This window comes from Schistosoma haematobium, chromosome 1 (assembly GCF_000699445.3).
Source record: "Schistosoma haematobium chromosome 1, whole genome shotgun sequence".
In the NCBI taxonomy this organism is placed as follows: domain Eukaryota; kingdom Metazoa; phylum Platyhelminthes; class Trematoda; order Strigeidida; family Schistosomatidae; genus Schistosoma; species Schistosoma haematobium.
This window is the reverse complement of record NC_067196.1, coordinates 52,954,391-52,976,748: the sequence shown is the minus strand read 5'-3', so window position 1 is coordinate 52,976,748 and position 22,358 is coordinate 52,954,391. Positions and strand designations below refer to the sequence as shown.

General features: G+C 34.6%; 1 protein-coding gene across 2 annotated transcripts in view; it reads right to left on the bottom strand.

Annotated features, from left to right (window-relative positions):
• The window catches only part of MS3_00001581 (uncharacterized protein), a 79,198-nt gene extending 56,881 nt beyond the window's left edge, over positions 1 to 22,317 (bottom strand). The window contains exons 1-2 of one of the 2 annotated variants that reach the window (XM_012940559.3): positions 21,878 to 21,949; positions 20,503 to 21,842 (exon numbers count right to left, since the gene is read on the bottom strand). In XM_012940559.3, coding sequence (XP_012796013.2) covers positions 20,503 to 21,468 — 966 coding nt within the window. In that variant the 5' untranslated portion in view covers positions 21,469 to 21,842; positions 21,878 to 21,949. Of the gene's footprint in view, positions 1 to 20,502; positions 21,843 to 21,877; positions 21,950 to 22,130 lie in introns of those variants that run through there. The other variant, XM_051209046.1, reaches the window with a different exon arrangement.
• Positions 22,318 to 22,358: the final 41 nt, after the last annotated feature.

Sequence of the window (22,358 nt, the reverse complement as noted above, 5' to 3'; positions counted from 1 at the left end):
CTGAGTAAATGGATAGATCAATCATAAGAGTTTTATATAATGGCAACTAGATTATTGAAATTCAATCTTCTTGAATGAAATCAGAATCATAGTTCTATATACTTTTGTAACTGTATATATTTCTGATAAAAAGTTTATAATCTAAAAGAATGTAAATGGTAATTAATATTTCGTAATGTTGTGGTATTTAGTGTAGATTTCTTCTAACTTTTACTACATTATCTTGTAACTTTATTATTGTTTAATATGCCTTGTTTTAAACTGTATTTGATAATTCATAGTTTCGCTTTGTGGAAGAGAAGAAAACTATCGTTTGTATATCATTAAGCTATAGAACGTGTTGATATCAACTACTTACTAGCTACAAATTGCACAGCTTTTTTACACTCTTAATGTGTTCTTTTTTGTTATTTTAAGTTTGTTAACCTTTACTTTCTTAACCGTGACCTGAACATCATTCCAACATCTATATAATGGTATGAGTTAGTTGATTTTAATGGAGACTTCATGAAGACTATTCTGCATTACGATACAGGTACACTCAGGTACCACGTTAGTGATTATTCATAAAACAAAGATGTGCATAAAGATTATGATTAGTTAAATACATACTAATGGTTATTAATATATTAATATCTATTTTACCACCAGAACAGAAATAATTTTTTTTAAGTTCAGTACAGTTTTGTAGAACAAATTCCGATATGACTTAAAATTAGAATTTTATATTTGGTAAGAATAAAACAACTCCGCCTGTATCCCGGGTGATAGAGGAGGATTGTGCATGGGGGCAGCAACCACATCCCATAGGAGACATATTTGATGAAAATCTGCTAACCAGATAAAATAACTTTAACCATTTAAATGCATCCCCCAAGTTGAAAGATCTTCATCTAGATGAGTTATGACATCTCGCGATGAAAGCCGATATTATTCAGAAGACAGGAGGGTGATATTCCGTTTAGCAACCAGAGCAACAATATACATGAACAATATACACAATGTGAGAGCTCGGAAGGACAGATCGAACAGCTGCGGAAATGAAGAGATATAGCTTTTCGGTTTTCGAAATAACTGGAACACATTGGACCCAAGCTGAACAGCAAAGGTTATGTACGGGAGAGATACTGCTGTACTCCAGTCAAGAAGATGAAAATGATCCGCAAACGCAGGAAGTTGCTTTGATGCTGTCCAAAGAAGCATGAAAAGCACTAATCGGATGAGAATCTTACGAATCCAGGGTTCTAAAACTATCCTTCAAAATAAAAAAGGGGATCACAAGGAATATTATCCAATGTTATGCACCCACCAATGATAGCAATGACGACATTAAAGATCAATCCTATGAGAGGCTGCAATCAATCATAGAGAAGTGCCCAAGAAAGGACTTCACCATTCTAATGGGAGATCTAAATGCCAAAGTCGGAGTAGACAACACCGGATATGAAGATACCATGGGACGACATGGACTGACTGGGAGATAGAAACGAAAATGGGGAAAGGTTTGCAAATCTGTGTGCATTCAACAAATTGGTCATAGGAGGCACAATACTTCCACACAAACTTATACGCAAAGCTACATGGATCTCACCGGACCACACCACAGAGCACCAGATAGATCATATTTGCATCAATAAAAAGTTCCGAAGGACAATGGAAGGTGTGAGAACCAGGAGAGGAGCTGACATAGCTTCAGATCACCACCTAGTTGTGGCCAAGTTAAAACTGAAGCTTAAGAAGAACTGGACAAACAACACTACAAAGGTTCAATACAGCCTTCCTTCGAGATTCTGACAAACTCAATGAATTCAAGATAGCTCTCAACAACAGGTTCCAAGCCTTACAGGATCTACTGAAAGAAGGAGAAACTACTATCGAGGACAACTGAAAAGGCATCAAAGAAGCATTAACTTCAATGTGTCAAGAGGTTCTGGGCCTCAAGAAGCATCATCATAAGGAATGCATATCTATAGAAACACTGGACTGGATCAAAGAAAGGAAGGACAAGAAGACAGCAATTAACAACAGCCGAACCAGAGCACAGAAAGTCCAAGCACAGGCTGAGTACATAGAAGAAAAAAAGCAAGTGAAGAAGAGCATTAAAGCCGACAAGCAGAAATACCTGGAAGAACTAGCAACGACGGCGGAAAAAGCTGCAAGAGAAGGAAATATGAAACAGCTTTATGATACAACGAAAGAACCAGCAGGGAAATATAGTAAACAAGAGAGACCGGTCAAGGACAAAGAAGGCAGGCCGATCATTGGACTTCAACAACAGTGGGACAGATGGGTAGAGCACTTCGAGGGACTCCTGAATAGGCCGGCTCCAATGAATCCACCGGACATTGAAGCAGCACACACAGATTTTCCTATAGTTGACAATCCACCAACGGCGGAAGAAATCAGAATGGCCATCAGACAGATCAAGAGCGGGGAAGCAGCAGGACCCGACAATATACCAGCTGAAGCACTGAAGTCAGACATCGAAGTAACTACAAACATTCAAAAAGATTTGAGAGGAGGAACAAGTGCCGATGGACTGAAAAGAAGCACACTTCATCAAGATACCAGAGAAAAGAGATTTCAGCAAATATGAGAACCACACAGGCATCACATTACTATTGGTACTAGCAAATGTTTTCAACAGAGTGATGCCTAACCAGATGAAATATTCAATAGACGCCTAATATCCAGATCAAAAGACCAAATCACGACACTGCGGACCATCGTTGAGTGATCAATTGAATGGACCACTTCGCCATACATCAACTTCACTGACTATGAAAACGCATTCGACGGTGTGGATAGAAGGACGTTACAGAAACTTCTTTGACACTATGGAGTGAGTAGCTGTGAACATCGTCAACATCATCCGGATTTTACACGACTGACCACACTGCAACGTCGTGCATGAAGGACAGCTGACAGACGCATTCATAGTGAGAACTGGTGTCAGACAATGACGCTTACTCTCTCCCCTTCTGCTTCTTTTGGTGGTTGACTGAATTATAAAGACCTTCACATCGGAGGGGTAGTGTGGGATATAATGGGAAGCTTTTATGTAACTAGAGACTTTGGACTACGCAGATGATATAGTCTTTCCATCCTATACACAGCAACAAATGTAAGTGAAGGCAGTTGTGTGGCAGTAGTCTCTGCAGCAATAGGTCTTAATATACCCTGGGGAAAAAGCATGCTTTCTAAATACAACACAGAGAACACCAACGTAATCACTCTTTAAGGAGAAGCTTTGGAAGATGTGAGAATTTTCACATAACAGGACAGCATCATTGATGAACAAGGAGGCTCTGTTGCATATGTAAAGGTAAGGATTGGCAAAGCCGTCCCAAATTTTTGTAATCGAAAAAAATGTAGAAGTCAAAACAACTGTCAGCCAAGATCAAAGTCAAAATTTTCAATACAAACACTAAGACAGTTCTACTGTACAGAGCTGAAGCTTAGAGATCAACTCAAGCACTATCAAAAATGTACAGGTATTTATAAATACTCATGACACTTAATGAATACAATCAGCAACAACCTACTGTGACAAAGATCAAATCGGCTTCCTGCTGAAGAAGAAATTAGGAAAAGACGCCAAAGGCGGGTTAGACATACCCTTCAGAAACCATAATACCGAATTACCAAATATGCTGAAAGCTTAAAGAAACGTTGTGGACAATGGAATTTATTGCTCAAGGAATTGAGGCATATATCAAAAGAATACACAACCTTTGAGAACAACTGCAAAGGACTACCTAAGACATAGTTTGTTGTAGAATCCTGATCGACGGCTTATGTTCAACGGTAGATAACAGGCTTAATCTAGTAAACAAGTGAATATAAAACAGTGATAGCTCATATAAAAGTGACCATCTATGAACAAATTATTCAAAGTAGACTTCGATTTTATGTTTTGGTTCAGACGTATTCATCAGCTTGCGCTCCACAATGAACATGTTCCAAAAAGCTTTAGAACAAGAGGAAAAACTACTTTAAACAGCTCAGTTACTAAACATTTTTCGGATACAAGAGATCAGGTCGATACCTTGCAATTTTTCAAGGTGGTTTATAAACAACCAACTCCATACTTCTGACGTTTGCTGAAGTCGTTTTTGTCAGGTGTGCGAAACCTGATGTATATATTCAAAGGAAGATGGTTGTTTATCTTTCTTTGACTTAGTGACACATATTCCTTCATTACATCACAAAACTTTTGTTCAGCTCCTTTCTCCAATTAGTTACATAATTACGACTGTCATCTAGACCAGTAATCTTATTTTAATTAACTGAGCTTTAGTCATTTTACTCTTACATATTACTAGCGTTTGTTTTTTATGTAATCATTTATTCCTGCCCCTTTCGGACTTTCGTTACTAAGTGTGGTTTTTATATGTAACGTATATACTTACAATATTTTATGCAGTCTATTAAATTTATTTATATCCTTACTATAATGTAGTAACGTGTGTTCTAAGTAACTTCCAATTAAACAGTTTCATGAAAGCAATTTAAACCCATTTTGTATTCATGGCTTTTAAATATCATAGGTTGTAAGCGGTTGATGAGAACTAAACGAAATAAAATGAATTCACTCTATTCTGCTCAAATCATTGTTCTTGTTCTTTTCAACTTTCCGATAGTATGAAAACTATAGTTTGATGTGAATATTTCAAAACATATTTTAAAAAAATAAACCTTGGATACTGACGCTGAAAAAATGTTAGTCTATATCAAGGCATTAATAACAGTGAAAGAGATTATATAACTAGTTGTATGAAATAAAAGTAAAGATTGATGATAAGGTTGCTGGTATAGTTTTAAATGGAAGAATAATAAACAGTATGAAAACATGAACAAATTTATAGACATAAGAATTAGGTCAAAACTTGAAGCAGTTATCTTATTAGGATAACAATCGATAAAATAACATAATAAGAAACATATAAATAGTTGTTTGAACTGCACAGATAGTAAGAAAAAGAGGAAAAAAAGAAACAAAGAGTAAAAGGAATTAATTAAATGATCTGTTAGGGTTTTTTGTGACCAAAGAAGAAATGGAAATATTAAAAACCACTTATGAACACAAAACTATGGTTGTTATTCCATATAGTTTAGGCTTTATATGAGAGGCAAGACTGAACCATGCTTGGAAAAATCAAAGGCAAATGACCTATTTGAACTTCACCCCATTGCACAAGCAGGTGGCTATCAGGACTTAGTAGCTGAATGGATAACGCTATGGCGTTTGAAGTGAATGGTACTGAGTTCGAGTCACAGAGTGAACATCAACTCTGGAATACAAGTGCGTCCAGATGAAGAATCTCAAATAGGACGAAATACGCGTCCTAGATTCCACTGTTAGCCACTAACCATCTTTGACTATAATGCTTGTAAATTAAAACAATATCGAGACAATGCGCACAGGATGTATATGTACCAATAAGAGAATGATTAATTGCAGTCCTAAATAACAATGGGAAGATACAATCAATCAACACCAAGTGAATTAAAAGGTTCAGTTTATTTAGTTATAACGTTTCTGATCCATGATTACCTGGAAAATGTATTTTTCAAACTGTTATTAAATCTCATTCAATTCTAGTAAAACATAGAACTACAACATGCATTTTAAGCTTGTTCATCGTTTATTTTTCTTAGTTTCAGAGTTGTATCGTGCTAATTTGAAACTAGTAATTAGTACAAATAATGACATAAGGATATTAAACATTCTATTTACTCGTAACTAAACTATTATTTTTCCTGGTTAGAGTTGGAGAACTACAACAACCACCATCAAGAAGGTGCAAGTATTTATAAATAGCTGTCTACGCAAGATACTCAACATTCATTGGCCGGATACCATCAGCAACAGCCTTTTGTGGGAGAGAACAAACCAGCCTGCAGCTGAAGAAGAAATTATAAAAAGACGATGGAAATGGATAGGAAATACATTACACAAATCACCAAACTGCATCATGAGGTAAGCCCTAACTTGGAATCCTGAAGGAAAACGGAAAAGAGGAAGGCCAAAGAACACATTACGTCGGGAAATAGAAGCAGATATGAAAAAGATGAATAACAGCTGGAAGGAGCTGGAAAGGATTGCCCAGGGCAGGGTTGGATGGAGAATGTTGGTGAGCGGCCTATGCTCCTTCACGAGGAGTAATAGGCGTGAGTAAGTAAGTAAGTAAGTAACTAAACTATACCTACTGAGTAGTTTTTTATAATATGGAGAGTAAATTCATACTGAATTCATTCGAAAGTTGGTTTTTGTCATTAAAAAAATACATCAGCTAGAGGAATATTGAAAACTAGGTAGAATTGTATAGTCTGTACGATATCATTTAGAATTCGTTTGAATTTCAAACCACTTTTTGTACAGAAAATCTTATTGAAGATGCTCAAATGTTAGAGAAGGCACAATAATTTTAAAACACTTATATAGAATACAGTGACCCTTATTTTTCATATTGGTTAGTTCACTTTGGTTAGATCATGTACTAAAATGAGCCAATAACATTGCTCGCAACAATCATCATGAAATATATAAATTACTTGACTGAAAGACTAAATGCTAACTGGTTTATAGGTGTTATATATAATTCACATAATCAAACGCTAAAGGATGGAACCTTTCTCACTACCAAATTCATTTAATTTCACTGAAAAAGTCTGGAGTATAAAACATATTCGAAGCCCGTTTTTTACTTCTAAAAGGTAGATGTGTAATGCAGTTATTATAACAAATAGTTTCTAATAGATAGTGACTGTACTCGGTACATCTACAAACGTTTCTTGTTCAAATGTCGAAGAAGTTAAGTTGTTAAAACAAATCTACTGTCATTGATAATAATATATAATGTAGGTGGAGTTCTAGTGAGAAGTCGTTACCAGTGGAGTTCAACCAGGTCTGTTGTGAGATAGGAACTCACTGAAGACAATGGTGTACGGTGGCGCAACTTCGTGGATTGGTTGAAGTTAGACATTAACACCGCAGAATGCCGGCTCAGTGGTCTAGTGGTTGAGTGCTCGCGCGCGAAGCCAGTAGGCCCTGGGTTCGAATCCCGCGTGGTGCGGGTTCGTGGGTGCGTATTGCCGAGGAGTCCCATACTAGGACGAAACGGCTGTCCAGTGCTTCCAGGTTTTCCATGGTGGTCTAGCTTCAATTGGCTCATGATTTCAACTTGTGAAATAATATATGTACCGTAGGAACCTCCAACATTATAAATTATTTTAAAATACTAGTCACATATATAAAAGCAGGATATAAGAGACAATAGAGAGGTGTAATCGCTTTCATCATTTTATTTATACTAGTTCATCAACTATAAATGAAACATATAAAAGTTTGGTGTAAAAAACAGAAGTAAAAGGTCCCTAAGAACATACACCAAATAAATCTGCAAATGATACAAATCGATTTTTGGTCGATGTATATACTGTATGAATATATCTATCAAAATGATATAAACTATAAGCTAATTATTCAAATATACAAGAAATACCATTAGAGACATGTAAATGAATTGAAATTAATAAACCACACAAAATTATAGTTTAGAAAATAAATAAGATAATCTTAAAGAAAACACCTGTCTATTTGATGTAATTGATAGGCGGTACAAAGGAAAGATAAATTGAAAGGTATACTTTTTAAATAAATAAATAAATAAAGTATGAATAGTGATAAACTTCCCCACATATAATAAACCTTATGGTGTTAAGTAAATTTAAGTGGAGAAATCTGGAGTTTACATTTTCAATTTGTGTGATTTTCTTTGAAATTTGTTTGTGAGAATTAAAATTCAAACGAATGTATAAATATTTTTTAAAAAGTTCCCTTCTTCACATATCATAGAAAATATTCTTGAATAAAGCAAGGTTATATTAATGTACTTGTATTGAATATGAAGAATGGTGTAGAAGTCATTATCATTACATACATTTATAGATATATTATTCAATGATGCATATGTAAAGTTGAAGTAGAACAAATGGAAGCGTTGAGCTAAGGTTTCGTGGTAGATCCTATTCATCAACTAAGCTTACATGTAATTACGAAGGAAAAGCTGTAATACCAAAAAATCATACTTCTCATCATTAATATTTACAGTTATAACATTAATACATTTCGTTGATGGACTCTAACTAGCATGATGTCTAGGCTTATACTTACTAACACATTTGTATTATAATATTGAACAATATCCCGACCGTTGTTGCTACCTTGACGTGGTGGTTGGGCTTGCCTATCGTGATGAAGCAACCGAGCTATACTGTCTGGAACAACTGTTCCTCAAGGTCCTGCCATGTCAGGCAGGTCGGTTGAAGAGCGGTAAGACCAAAAGCAACAAACCCAAGGTCCGAAGGCGAAGTCGTACTGCTGACTGTACAGAGGTGTGACAGCAGTAAGGTGTTTCCTTCAGACATCCAGCATGACAGCGATGCTGCCTTCCCACAAAGAGCGGTGGGGTTAGAAAAGGTCGACCCTAAAAATGTACACCTCACCTTATCCCACGGATATCCGTCTCCGGCGGTAAGGTCTCAACAATTACGGAGCTAACACAAAAATACCTCTAAAAAGATCGTGTGTGACAGACCCCAAGCAGTTGTCCCTTGGGCACTGCGGTCACGCTCTCGGGTCACTAAGACCACCTCTAAATCAATTTCCTTTTCAGGTACCTCCGGTAGAACCCTTCCATGGTGTGGGCAACCGGGAAGTGACAACCGCCCTCATACCGCTAACAGCACTCAAGACCACTGTATTCATAATCAACCTCCCTCTTCAATTCCTATTATTCCTCCTACATCGACTTTCACCTCTAAATTTCCTCTTTCGGCTTCCCCCTCAAGTGTCAACATACCCAACGATTCTAGTGCTCAAAACACTGTCCCAGGTCTACTGAAACCTCGCGCCAAACTGCACATTGGAGCCTACAACGTACGCACCCTATGTCAAATCGGTCAACAGGCTTCCTTGGCTAAAACCCTGAAATCTCGTACCATTGATGTATGCTGTGTCTCTGAAACACGCATACAGGATCCCAGTGTGGTCATTCACTTGACCTCACCTTGACAAAACAGAGAGCCAACGAGATACACCCTCTGTGTATCTGGTGACCCGATGGCCAGTTCTCGTGGACTGGCAGGATTAGGGATAGCACTAAGCATAAGGGCGGAACAAGCACTGTTAGAGTGGATCCCCGTTAACAATCGTTTATGTGCTGTTCGGCTAAACGGCTCCATAAGAACTCGGAAGGATAGGGACACACGTCGTTGCCTTTTCGTCGTTTCTGCCTACGCTCCCACTGACTGCAGCTCAGACGATGCGAAAGATGAATTTTACAGAAAGCTTTCTGAACTTCTTCAGAAAGCTAAACGCTCAGACATAGTACTCATAGGGGGTGACTTTAAAGCCCAGATAGGTAGTTTAAACCAAACAGAAAAGCATTTAGGTGGGTATTTTAGTATTCCGGCACAACGAACAGATAATGGTGATCTGTTGCAACTGTGCTCAGACAATAGTTTATTTTTAGCAAACACAAATTTTAAGCATAAGGAGAGACATCGTCTAACATGGCGACCCTCTTCACCAAACCAACAGTGGACTCAAATAGACCATATTGCCATTAGTCATCGTTAGAGGGGGTCGGTAGAAGATTGTCGCTCATTCTGGAGTACCTGCTTGGACTCCGACCATGCCCTAATACGAGCACGCATCTGCTTGCGCCTCACTGGACGCAAAAAAGCCACAGTAAAAAGACCCATTAGAATTGAATTTGAGTAGCGAGAAAACTAAAAGTAGCTTCCAGGAACAACTGAGGTCACAATTAGGTAGTTCTGAAAACGAGGTTGACCCAGATGTTGCTTGGAAAGATATACAAACAGCTGTGGAAACAGCAGTGACATCTATCAGTGACTTAAACCACAGGGTTACAAAGAACCAATGGATTTACTCAAGGTCTATTGCACTGATGGATTCTCGTAAACTCATCCCATCAGGCTCTGAACACGATGAAGAGCGACAGCAAATCAGATCTAGGTTAAGCAAAAGTCTAAGGAACGACCGTGAGCAATGGTGAGCGACGAAAGCAAAAGAGATGGAAAAGGCGGCGGCTATAAGGAACACAAGACAGCTCTACAGACTAATAAAGGAAACTGAAATTAATAAGTCAAGTGTAAGTCAGACTATTTCGGAAAAAGACGACACCCTCGTCTGCTCTCAGTCCAGACGATGGGCGGAACATTTCAGAGAACAGTTCAGCTGGCCTTCAGCTACTCTACAACTACCCTCCATTCCCAGACAGTGAATGGAACATTGAAGTAGGTCCCCAAATCTAGCAGAAGTTCAAAAGGCTATAGTTAATCCGAAGCAAGGAAGGGCAGCTGGTCCAGATAGATTGGCTCCAGAGGTCTTTAAGGATGGTGGTCCAATTTTAGCGATTAGGTTGATTAATATTTTAGCTAAGATCTGGGAATTAGACGTTATCCCATCTGACTGGTCACAATCACTTATCGTTCCAATATATAAGAGAGGGTTAAAATCATCCTGTGACAACCATAGAGGGATTAGTTTAACTAATATAGTATCTAAAATACTAGCCTCGATAATTATCAGACGCCTAACTAAGACTCGTGAACTGCAAACACGAGAGAATCAAGCTGGCTTCAGACCTGGTCGTGACTGCATCGACCACATATTCACCATTCGTCAGGTTCTAGAACATAGGCATACTTACCGGCGTCCGACAATGGTGGTCTTTCTTGACTTAAAAGCAGCATTTGACTCGGTAGACCGCGAGATTCCGTGGCAGTGTCTATCATTGAAAGGCGTACCCCAGGAGCACATAAACCTTGTAAAGGCTTTTTACTCGAACACTACCAGTCGAGTCAGAGCCTATGGCGAACTGTCATCTGCTTTCGCAACCTCAAGTGATGTCCGTCAAGGCTGTCCACTTTCTCCATTTTTGTTTAACTTCATCATAGACCTGTTGATGGAAATAACATTCTCGTCTACTGAATTCTCGGGTATTGATCTCCTTCCAGGAGGTCCACTTATCGACTTACAATACGCAGATGACATAGTCCTGTTTGGTGAAAACGCTGATAAAACGCAGTCTTGATAGCACTGAGAAATAATGTCAGAATGTTTGGGATGCGCTTTTCCCCCTTCTAAATGCAAGTTGTTGCTTCAGGACTGGTCTGAGTCAACACCTGAACTAAGGATAGGGAGTGAGGTAGTCGAACGAGGTGACAACCTCACTTATCTTGGAAGTGTGATCAGCCCTAATGGGTTGGTGTCTGACGAAATCTCAGCACGGATTCGAAAAGCTCGTTTGGTTCACCTACGGCGAAGGCGAGATATCCATCTATCATTTAAGGGATGAATATGCTGAGCAGCAGTTCGTTCTGTTCTACTTTACGGCTGCGAAGCGTGGCCATTAAGAGTAAAAGATACTCGTAAGCTACTAGTATTTGACCACAGTTGCCTTAGAAATATTGCTGGCATCTGCTGGGATCACCGGGTAAGTAATAGTGAGGTTAGACGCAGGGTATTAGGGAATGATGGTAAATCAGTTGATGAGGTTGTGAATCTTCATCAACTGAGATGGTTGGGTCACGTGTTACGTATGCCTAAACACCGAGTACCACGACGTGCAGTGCTAACCTGTGTTGGGGATGGTTGGAAGAAAGTTAGGGGCGGCCAAACCGAAACGTGGCATCAGTCCTTGAAGACACTAACTTCTAATTTGAGCCATGTTGGTAGATTCAAACTACTTGGTTGGGGTTCGCGTGACTTTCGTAACCAATGGTTGGAGACTCTGTGTGACATGTCTCGGAATCGATCACAATGGCGTAGGTGTATACACTCCCTGTCTTCCCTTAAACTAAGAGATTAAAATCACTTCATATCTTTCTTTCTACGAACTAATTCTTTCTTCCTGTATTGTATCCTTAATGCAATCTTTCTTTTATATATTACCACCTCTGAATTAACTACTTTTATGAGTCCGGTGTCCATCTTGTGTAATTGAGGTATGGCAACTTGGACCGATGCATATATGTGTCTGGTCCTACATTGTAGCTGACTGACTGATTGAACAATAGAAAGCTGTAGTGATTAAATCGTAAACTTAATCGACAGAGGTAGATCAAAACTATGTTTTAATGTATTTTTGTATGACATTAGCTAAGTTTTACCTGTGATAAGAAACTGTCTTAAATTCATGTTTTAACTTTCATTTGTAACTTGCTTAATACTGATTTTTCATACTATGATGAAGATTAAGGAGAAGTAAATACAACTTGATAATTATTTATAAAGAATTATTTTAAAGACACTCAGGCAAGTAAATATTTTTACAATGGCCGCTAGAAAGAATAAATATGTATTAAATAGCTAGTATCAGATAACTTTAAATTATTGCTGGCTTTTTGACTGCAAAATTATAAGTTTCCTCGATTAGAATAAACATAAGAATGTCATACACCTATAAACAAACAATAACGCTCCCATTTATCATCTGCATATTTCGATGGCGTTTTGTTCTCTGAGCTGGATGGTTTGGTCCACATATATATAACTTGATGTATGAAAAATGTCCTTGTTCATAATTAGGTTAATTGAATGAGTCTTAGTAACAGTAATAAAAAATTATATACGTTGATAAAGGTCAACACATAAAATTGTATATTATCCAACATTATTGTTTAAGTGGACCGAAAAAGGAAAAAACAGTAGTTTTTGTTAACAAATATACATACATATGTGTACATGGAAACAAGATCATTATTACCATTTTTCAACTTATTCTCAATAATCATCCATAAATGGATGTAACTTACCTTTTAATTTCACTGGTTGAAATCATGAGTCAATTGAAGCTAGACCATTATGGAAAACCTGGAGGCACTGAACGGCCATCTCACCCTAGTATGGGACTCCTCAACAGTGCGCATCCACGATCCCGCACTCCGTGAGATTGGAACCTAGGAACTATCAATCTCGCGCCAGGCGCCTAACCAACTAGACCTTTGAGCCGACCTGCATCCAGCGGTGTTAATGTCTAACTTTATTCAACCCATGAAGTTGCGCCACTGTACACCATTGTCTTCAGTGGTTGAATTTCACTAGTAACGACTTCTCACTGGAACTCCAGGAGTACCTCTTGAAGTCAGTCACTAGTGAGTAGATAATTATTATCAGAATGGTTTTGTGGAGATTTTTAGGAATTTCACTGGTTGAAATCATGAGTCATTTTAATCATTATACTAAAATTTTATAGATTTAAAATTTAACTCATATATCATAACATGATAAGATAATTTAATATGACAAGTCAAATCATTTTAACAAAAAATAATAAAACGTGTTTACACGCTTTTAAAAGCGGTTTTCAAAACAAAACCAAAAAAAGGGAAAATGTGTTGTTGATTAGATATGGTATTTCTTTTCTTTCTTTTCTCTTTCTTTTTAATAGGAAAGGTTATCAGATCAAATTTTATTAACACCAAGGTGATGAAGGCCAATTTATTTTTTTATGAGGTTAAATATGATCTGAACTAAAAAGATGTTGTAATTCTCTAATTTTAAAGTTATAAAAAAATAAAATACAGTTTTTTATATAAATGAATTTTTAGTTCGGTGAAATTGTATGTTAACTTACCTAACGGAAATACTGATTGAACTGTAAACGTGTAACTAATTTTAAGTAATATTTTAACAGAAGGACATTGAAATATTAATCGGTTAATGTTTTACATTAGTTGACAGATCAAACGGTTTGCTCTAGATTTTACTTTTCATATCATTAAAGAATGTCGTTAAATAAAGACATTTTCTAATGTTTAGTTAATGTAACTTGATCTTTTTTACTTTTGTTCTAAATCTGGTATGTTAAAAACCTGAAATTGTTATCAGTTTGATACCAGTAGAAGGATTATGTGCAAAGAATAGAAGTTTTATCTCGTTTCTTAAGTTACAGACAGTGAATACTTTTAAACCTTATTGTGAATCAAAAAGAGAACCTTTGTGTTTTGTTATGTGTATATACCTAAAACTATTGAACTAGAATGATTTAGGTTCGATCCTTGGTGTATTGAGAAACGTAACAATTGTCAGTTTTTCTTCAGCATCGATTGTCTTGTCTTAGTAAGTCATAAAACAAAAATATTCTGTTAAGGATTATTTTCCATAATCAAATCTTGACTATTTTTGGCACAGATGACATTAATATAAACAATATTAAAGGTAATAGTAAGCGCACTTTCTTTTTCATATTCTACAGTAATATTATTATTATCATATTTATTTTGGTACATAAGATAAGCAATAATGACAAATCATAATCAGTTTAAATACGTTCACCTATAAATCCATAAATGAATATTTACAGTATTATCTAAATTAGTTCAGATAAATAGTTTTACTTATGAAGTATGCAAACCTGAAGATAAATCTTGTTTTATCACTAACAGTTCAATAGCATACTGTATATTTCAAAACTTGAATAAGTTCTAAGTGTTAACCTATCAAAATATTAGCATTCAATATTGATATTAACTGGAGAACAGTTGAAAGACAATGTGTTATAGACACTTGTTTACTTTGTTTATATTATCTTCTAACAGTTTGAATTAGATATTCGGGTTTAATGAGGTTTAATGAATTATTTCATTACCAAATGTGAAATCCTTCTTTGAATTTCAATTCATTCATGATATTATGCAATTATCATTCATGTTCCATTTTTAATTTATTCATTCTGTAGATTATATTTACTTGATGAAGTGTTCAAACACCTGTTCGAAAATGAAGAATCCTACTGAATTATTGTCAATTAGCTTGTTAAGATTAAAGCAGATTCAGATGAAAGTCAGTACATTATCAGTAAGTGATTTAATGACGATAGGGTCGATATCACATCTGAAAATTATATGATCAAGAAAGTAAATTTATTAATTTAAATCTGAGATAAAAATGGTGCTCAATACTTCTTTACGTTAGATACTGTTCTCATAAATGTTAGTTGGTAATTAAAAATTATCCTATCAACTCTAGAAATGTCATTATGCACTTGACAACATGTTTAATATTGTAGGATAATAATGATAATTTCTCATGTTTAATTACTTTGTCCTGGAAGGGATCCGTTTAGAAGACGTGGGTGGTTATTAATGACATTATAGACTTCAAAGACAATTTACTACCTGATAAGTATTAGCTGAAGTACCAAATCAATCATAACACCTTTTTAATAGTTGAATTCATGAGCTGATCTAAGCTAGACCACCAGTGAGAACCTGAAAGCACAAGTGGGCCGTTTTGTTCTAGCATGGAACTCCTTAGCAGTGTGCACCCACGATCCCACTTAGATCATCTCATGAATTCAACTATAAAAATTACTGCAATTTCCACAAATCCTCATCCTGATAATAATTGTGTGCTCATTATTGATTAACTTCAGGAGTTCTAATGAGTTCTAGTAAGAAGCTGTGACCAGTTGAGTCCAACTGGTGTCGGGTGGAAACAGTTAACACTTCAGACAATGGATGAACGTATGTGTAGTATCATGAATCGATTGAAGTCAAAAATTTGCACCACTGGATGTCGGATCAGTGGTCTTAAGCGTTCGCACGTGAGACCCAAGGTCCTGCGTTCGAGTCGTATGTGCAGAAACGTGGATGCGCACAGCTTAGGAGTCCTATACTAGGAGAAAAGGGTCGTCTAATGCTTCCAGGTTTTCCTCATTCTGACAATACTTTTTATTGTGTTTATATTAGGGTCTAGGAAAAAAATTTAACACAGAAAGGTATAGTGGAGAAGATCCAGAGCTCAGATAGATGATTTTGGTAGAGAGAACGAAACTTCAACAAAATTAATTCAAAAGATTTAAATAATAAGAATTGAGGTTATCATTAATATATTAAATAATTCACAATCGTTTACTGAGAACTAGTCTCTACGCATGATTAGTTTTCAGCGTTTATTTCTTTCACATTAACTTGGAATGATAATCTCCAATACTACCCAAAATTTTACTAGGTGAAGAGGAGTATGAATAGGTTGTCCATACCTGAATGTATGTATTATTAAGATTACTTTTGGGGTTGTTATTTGCAGTACATATCTCATTTTAATTACCCATTACATGAAGTTCGCTCCACTTATCGTTATTTTGGAGTGAAAAAAAATTATCTCATCATTAATGGTGGACAACAGAAATGAAGTGAAATTACACTTATTCCAAAAACTGACTTCTTTTTTTCATGTTAACTTGTGATTAATATGAAGCCACTTTGACATCCTTCCACTAGTCATCACTGTCAAATGTCATCCATTTATTTATTATATATGATATTTTGAGGATTTTTTTAATAACTAAAATTGAAATGATGAAAAATAAACAAATCAAAATTCATGCCTTATATTGTATGTTTACTGATATCGAACAATCTATCACAATATGTAATGTTATTTACGTGACATAATTTTACAACAACACTGTTTATCAGAATCAATAAATTACAGTTTATAATAAAAGGTTAAAGAGTGATATTTATAGGTGTTTGGTCATCTGGTCTTATTATGAACCATACACTTTTTTATAATTTTATTGGTTATTTGAAGAGAAAACAAAAACCTTTCTGTCATACATTTTTGTAAAAATTGGACTTTTAACCGTAAAAAAAAGTATTGATGAAGAATGAAATACTAAAAATATCGACCATTTATGTTGTGCATTACTGTTTAGAAAATATAGGATTTATAAAGTTAGGATGAAATACTAGGCGGTTGAAAATAAAGAACAGGAAACTCTTAACATATGTTCTATAACATTTAGTATTCTCTATTAAGGCATACATGTAAACACTAAGAGACTGATACTTTCTGTCGTGTTTGAACATACGTTACCAAGCTTTTACAGGTTGAGACATTATCATTGCTGACTACCTCCAACCACCTAGAATCTGTACATCAGTGGATAGTACAACTAACAGATAACAAGCTAACTGAAATAAATTGAAATGTTAAATGAAAATGCAACATTTGTGTAATTGGGATTGGCCAGTCACAAAGATTCACTTATATCACGAAGTAGTTTTATAGTTTAACTGTAACGATCTATGTATAATATTGCTACACATGATCTTAACCTAGAGAGCTAGGAAGTCGGTTCAATGTTCTAGAGGTCAAGCATCTACGCGCGAGACCGAAAACCTTGAGTTGAAATCCCGCGAGCGGAATCATAAATGGATAATATTATTTATAATTATTCAGTTTGCAAAAATTATGACAATTACAAGTTATATGATGACTTGTAAATAAAAGAAATATTACATTATATTCATTTACTGATATATCAAATATGATTTCTACATTATTTCTAAATGTATAATAGGCAAATTTTATTGATTAAGGGAAAGGATCTCTTTCTCTTTCAATCAATATATGTACACTAGTGTTTTAATCAATCAGTGCCAAGGTTTATATATAAATGACTAACTATAAATTAGTCTTTAAAAATAAATAACATTTTAATTTACTAATTATTAATTATATTTAAGTCACTAATTATTGATTAATTCATATTGAATTATTCACAATAAAGCAAAAATATGCTTAAATTGGGAAATATTTAAAATCAGAAGGGGTTTGTGGAGATTTTAGAAATTTCAGCTCACTAAAGACAATGGTATACGGTGGCGCTACTTTGTGGATTGGTTGAAATTAAACATTAACACTGTTGGATGCCGGCAAAGTGGTCTGACGGTTAAGCGCCCGTGCGCGAGATTGATAGGTCCTGGGTTCGAATCTCGCGGGGTGCGGGATCGTGAATGCTCACTGGTGAGGAGTCCCATACTAGGACGAAACGGCCGTCCAGTGCTTCTAGGTTTTCCATAGTGGACTAGCTTCAATTGACTCATGATTTCAACTATTAAAGTACATTTGACAGAAAAGTCTTTTTTTATTTACTGTTTTACTGACTTTTTATTCATGAATTAAAATACTAAAAGCGGAATTGAACTTAGGTAAAAGCATAATATATTGATTGAAATGATTGCACACATACGTATAGTCACACAGACATTGAGAAAAAAATCACTAATTTGTTGTTAATTATTGTTTGTTGATTTATTAATCTGTTAAATTGCTAGATCCTATATATGTACATGTCTATGTGTATATAACTTCATTATACAACGATATATATATATATCTGTATACCTATAGATTTGTTATTTATCCCAAAAGTTATAGTTAAATATAATAACTGCAACTGTAACTAAAGGAAATCACAAAATTTGTAATTTCTAATGGAAAGATTAAAAAGTACTATGTATGTGAAAAACGTTCTACTAATAATATTAGGTATATTAAAGTCAATTAAGTATCTTGCATCTATTTATTCATTTATATAAGGAGACATAATTCGTCTCTTTATATTCAAATGACAGATAAGGAATAAAATGTTCTAACAGTCTAAGTGTTTCTGATTATGATTTCCAATACTTAACATCACAGTAATCTGTATACTGTTATTATAGAGCATGAATAGGTACAATTAAGGTTCACAAATATTTAGTCTAACACAAATCTAAAGCAGAAAACATCTACACAGTTAGAAAATAGATGTACCAAACAATAAAGTAGGTTACAACATAAAATATATTTACGAGAATTCGTGTTATATCGAATAGAATTTAAGCTTAATAAAATATTCTAAAATTGTTTCATTCATTTATAACTAAACGTGTGTTTTTCTGAATTGTAATTCTTTGCATAACCTAGTGTATTAATGATGTAGTAGCTTGATCGATTGACGGATAATTTTGAATTCGGTTAATTAGGTGTTAGGTTTGTTTTTTTTACAAAGCTAGATAAATCGATCTAGTGTGTTTGTGAAATAATGATACTAAGTTATTGGACCACTTACAAATGAATAACAATATGTAATGGACTGGTTGTCAGTTGTTTAACACATTTACGATGTAATTGCATCAAGATTCTAGGAATTATATTTATTGATTTCTAATCTTTCGAAATTAGTTATGGAATTTCCAGAAATCATGGTCTGCTAAATAGCTTTTCCGTTCTTATTCTTGAGTCTTCCCATCAATGAAAACCTACAATTTTGAGCCAAAAATAACCCCGGTTTTATGGTGCCATAGAAGTAGGCATTAAATAGTCAATATTTTGGTGAGATCATAATTTATGGACGATTTTTGAGCGACGCTAAAGTGAATTTAAGAATATCCACCTACTGACTAGAGCTAAATGAATGTTTTAAACCTGTGTGAAGGATAAAGATTGTGATTTACAATTGATCGTTAGGGATAGACACTAGATTATGGGTTTTCATCACGAACTGACATCAGCTAAAACGTTAAGACTCTATTTAACCAAATGAATAAAGAACTTCATGCTGAAATTCAAGATCTTTTATCGTAAATTTGATTGGTTCGCCCATAAATTATAGTCTCACCGATATCTTTATCACTAACTTCTTAAATAGTTCACTCCAGAATCGTTAAACTCAATCGATTAGGCGGTTTAAATAAAGCGCCCGGTAATTCATTTCAAGGATATTCAAGAATTAGGATTGATTGTACACTGCTAACGGGTCATAAACTTTAAGGAAGAAGCTGTTCATTCATTCTTATTTACTTACGCTTCTTAGACTAATGCTTATCATTGTATTTTTAATATGATCAAATGTTATTTAGATAACTATGTCAACCGATTAAACAGATTGTAATTAATATGTTAATTATTATTAACTAGACCATCAGTATATACTGTAAGATATTTTTTGGTAAAATTCAATTTCATCACATTACATCTCTTGTTGGGATGTGAAAAGTTCAAATGAAATGGATGTATAGTTAGCTAATTATTTGTATGACTCAAAATTTGAAACCAGATTATTACTATTCTTACAAGAACTTTATAATCAGTGTTGTATCCTAGGTGATCCTGTTAAAAAAACAACGCATTATTGAATTAAGTTGTATTAGTAACGTTTAAATCATACTTTTATGAACAGTTAACTTATTGATGTAATAATGTGTTAAAAATGATTGATATAGAACATTAGAATTATTACTGTTTATCCTTTCATTTACTATGTAAGGACTTGCTGAGAAAAAAAACATGAAAACTTTCGATAAAAGTTACAAAACAACTTTTTATGTTCTAAATCTGAAGGGATACTAGAGAAAGTATGACAAAACATTCATAGGAATGTTTACGTTGAAACTAGCATTCGTTAAAGTATAGTCTCGTTCATATGAAAGCTTAGTAAAATACTAATTAATATATGAGGATGTAATGTTAACTATATTACTAGTTTATAGTTGATGTCTATCTATTTTGATTTGTTTAGTTTAACCGGGATGTTTGTGAGTATAAAGCTAAATATACAAGTGTTTTAATACATAAAGACCACTCAATAAATACACGCATAGATAAGATAATATCACAATGGATTAACTTACTTCATAACTGGAACGTCTTACAATATGTTGTTCACTTGGCTTTATTCCCTGGTCATCTGTGTAAAAATTAACTTCAGTACTTCTGTATAACTTATCTTCCTTTTTATTTTGTTCAAGTAGTCGTGAACCACCTGATGTGTATGGACTACCACCGGAACTAGTTACACTAGGCATGCTTATTGAGGAATCATGTGACTCTGTTGATTTTTGATGCACTAATCCTAATAAAACATCATCACTTATATTTGATGTTAATGCTGATGCTGATGTCATTACAGAGGATGTCATCGGAATAAAAATTTTTCCCGTCATTTGAGGACTTTTGATGAGCTCAGATTTAGTATTTAATAGACCTTTCGGTTTAACTCTATTATTAGTAGTGTAGGTTTCACGCGAATGTTTGTCACTTGTATCCTTATTTATATGGTAGTCTGGATTTATGGAATCATATGAAAAAGCCAAAGGCTGTAAAGATTTATTATAGGGAGGAATTAAAGCATTCGGTGAGCCTACACGTGGAGACGTTGACAGTGCACGCATAGTTGTAGTGACTTGTGTTAAATTCTTTTCAAAATGGGGTGAATAATGTGATTCGGATGGTGATACAGGCATTGATGTTCTAGACTCAATTGAGTCGGTCTTATACATTTTTTTATGACTGAATGCGGATCTTGATGATTGAGGACTAGTAGTTAGTGAATTTTGATCATCGAGTGATATTGTTGGAACAGATGGCTTGGAGAATTGCTTACGTGCATTAAATAATCGTGTATTCACACGAGTAGTTGGAATTTCTTCAGTAATTACTGACTTTTGTTCATATTTTATATCATCCAGTTTGTTAACTGGTTGAGGAGTCATTTTGTTTGTTAAACTGCGGATTTGACCACGTATACTATTCGTTCGACCTTGTCTCCTTAATACAGAAGGAGGGGATTTAAGCAAACCAGACTTATCACTTTCCATAGGTCAACCAATTATTATTTATACAGCTATGGTTACATAAACACTAAAGTACAATTTTAAGTTGTTACATAATTGAACTTTTTTGTTTTTTCGTCATTAAATAAGAATGTAAATTTCGAAATTTATATAATCCAAACAAGCATATCTCATTGTAAATCAAAGTACAGAAATAGATTGTTAATAAGTCTCACATGTCCACTGATGATTATAATCCAAGAGAATATACAATCTGATTCAAGTAAAACCAATTATATGATATAATACATAACACTATTGAGTACATTTATAGATATGGTCTTTAAAAAGGTTGTTGTAGTAGTTGATTACTCAATTTCCAATGTCTAATAATTGTTTAACCAAAAAGTCCAAGCTCTCTTCAAGGTAACATAACTATTAAAATCACAATTACCTTTTATTAATTAATAATTTTCAATGATGATAATCATTATCAATTCTTTATAACAATATTTACATTTGTGTACTATTATATATAAATTTGTTTTAATGAACTAAAATTGAAAGTATCTAACGATTTATGATCGTTAGATATTTGAAGATCATTGGAAAATTCGGAATTGGTAAAATTTCATTCATGTTGTTCATGATCATTAGTTGAATAAAAACAATTTAACAAGACAGAAAAAGACAAGAAGTTAACTTACTTTTTTTTTCTCATATACTTTAGCACAGACACACATTTTTGTGTTTACCAACAAACAAATATACACACAGTCATAGCATTAAATTAGGACACGTAGACATACATATATATATATATATTCTCCAAAAGAAAATACAAACAAGACTTCTGATTGGTATATATATATATGCGACAAACTTCAGTTACCGTGTCCATAGCTTAATACATAATAGTGATTCAGATAGTGCAA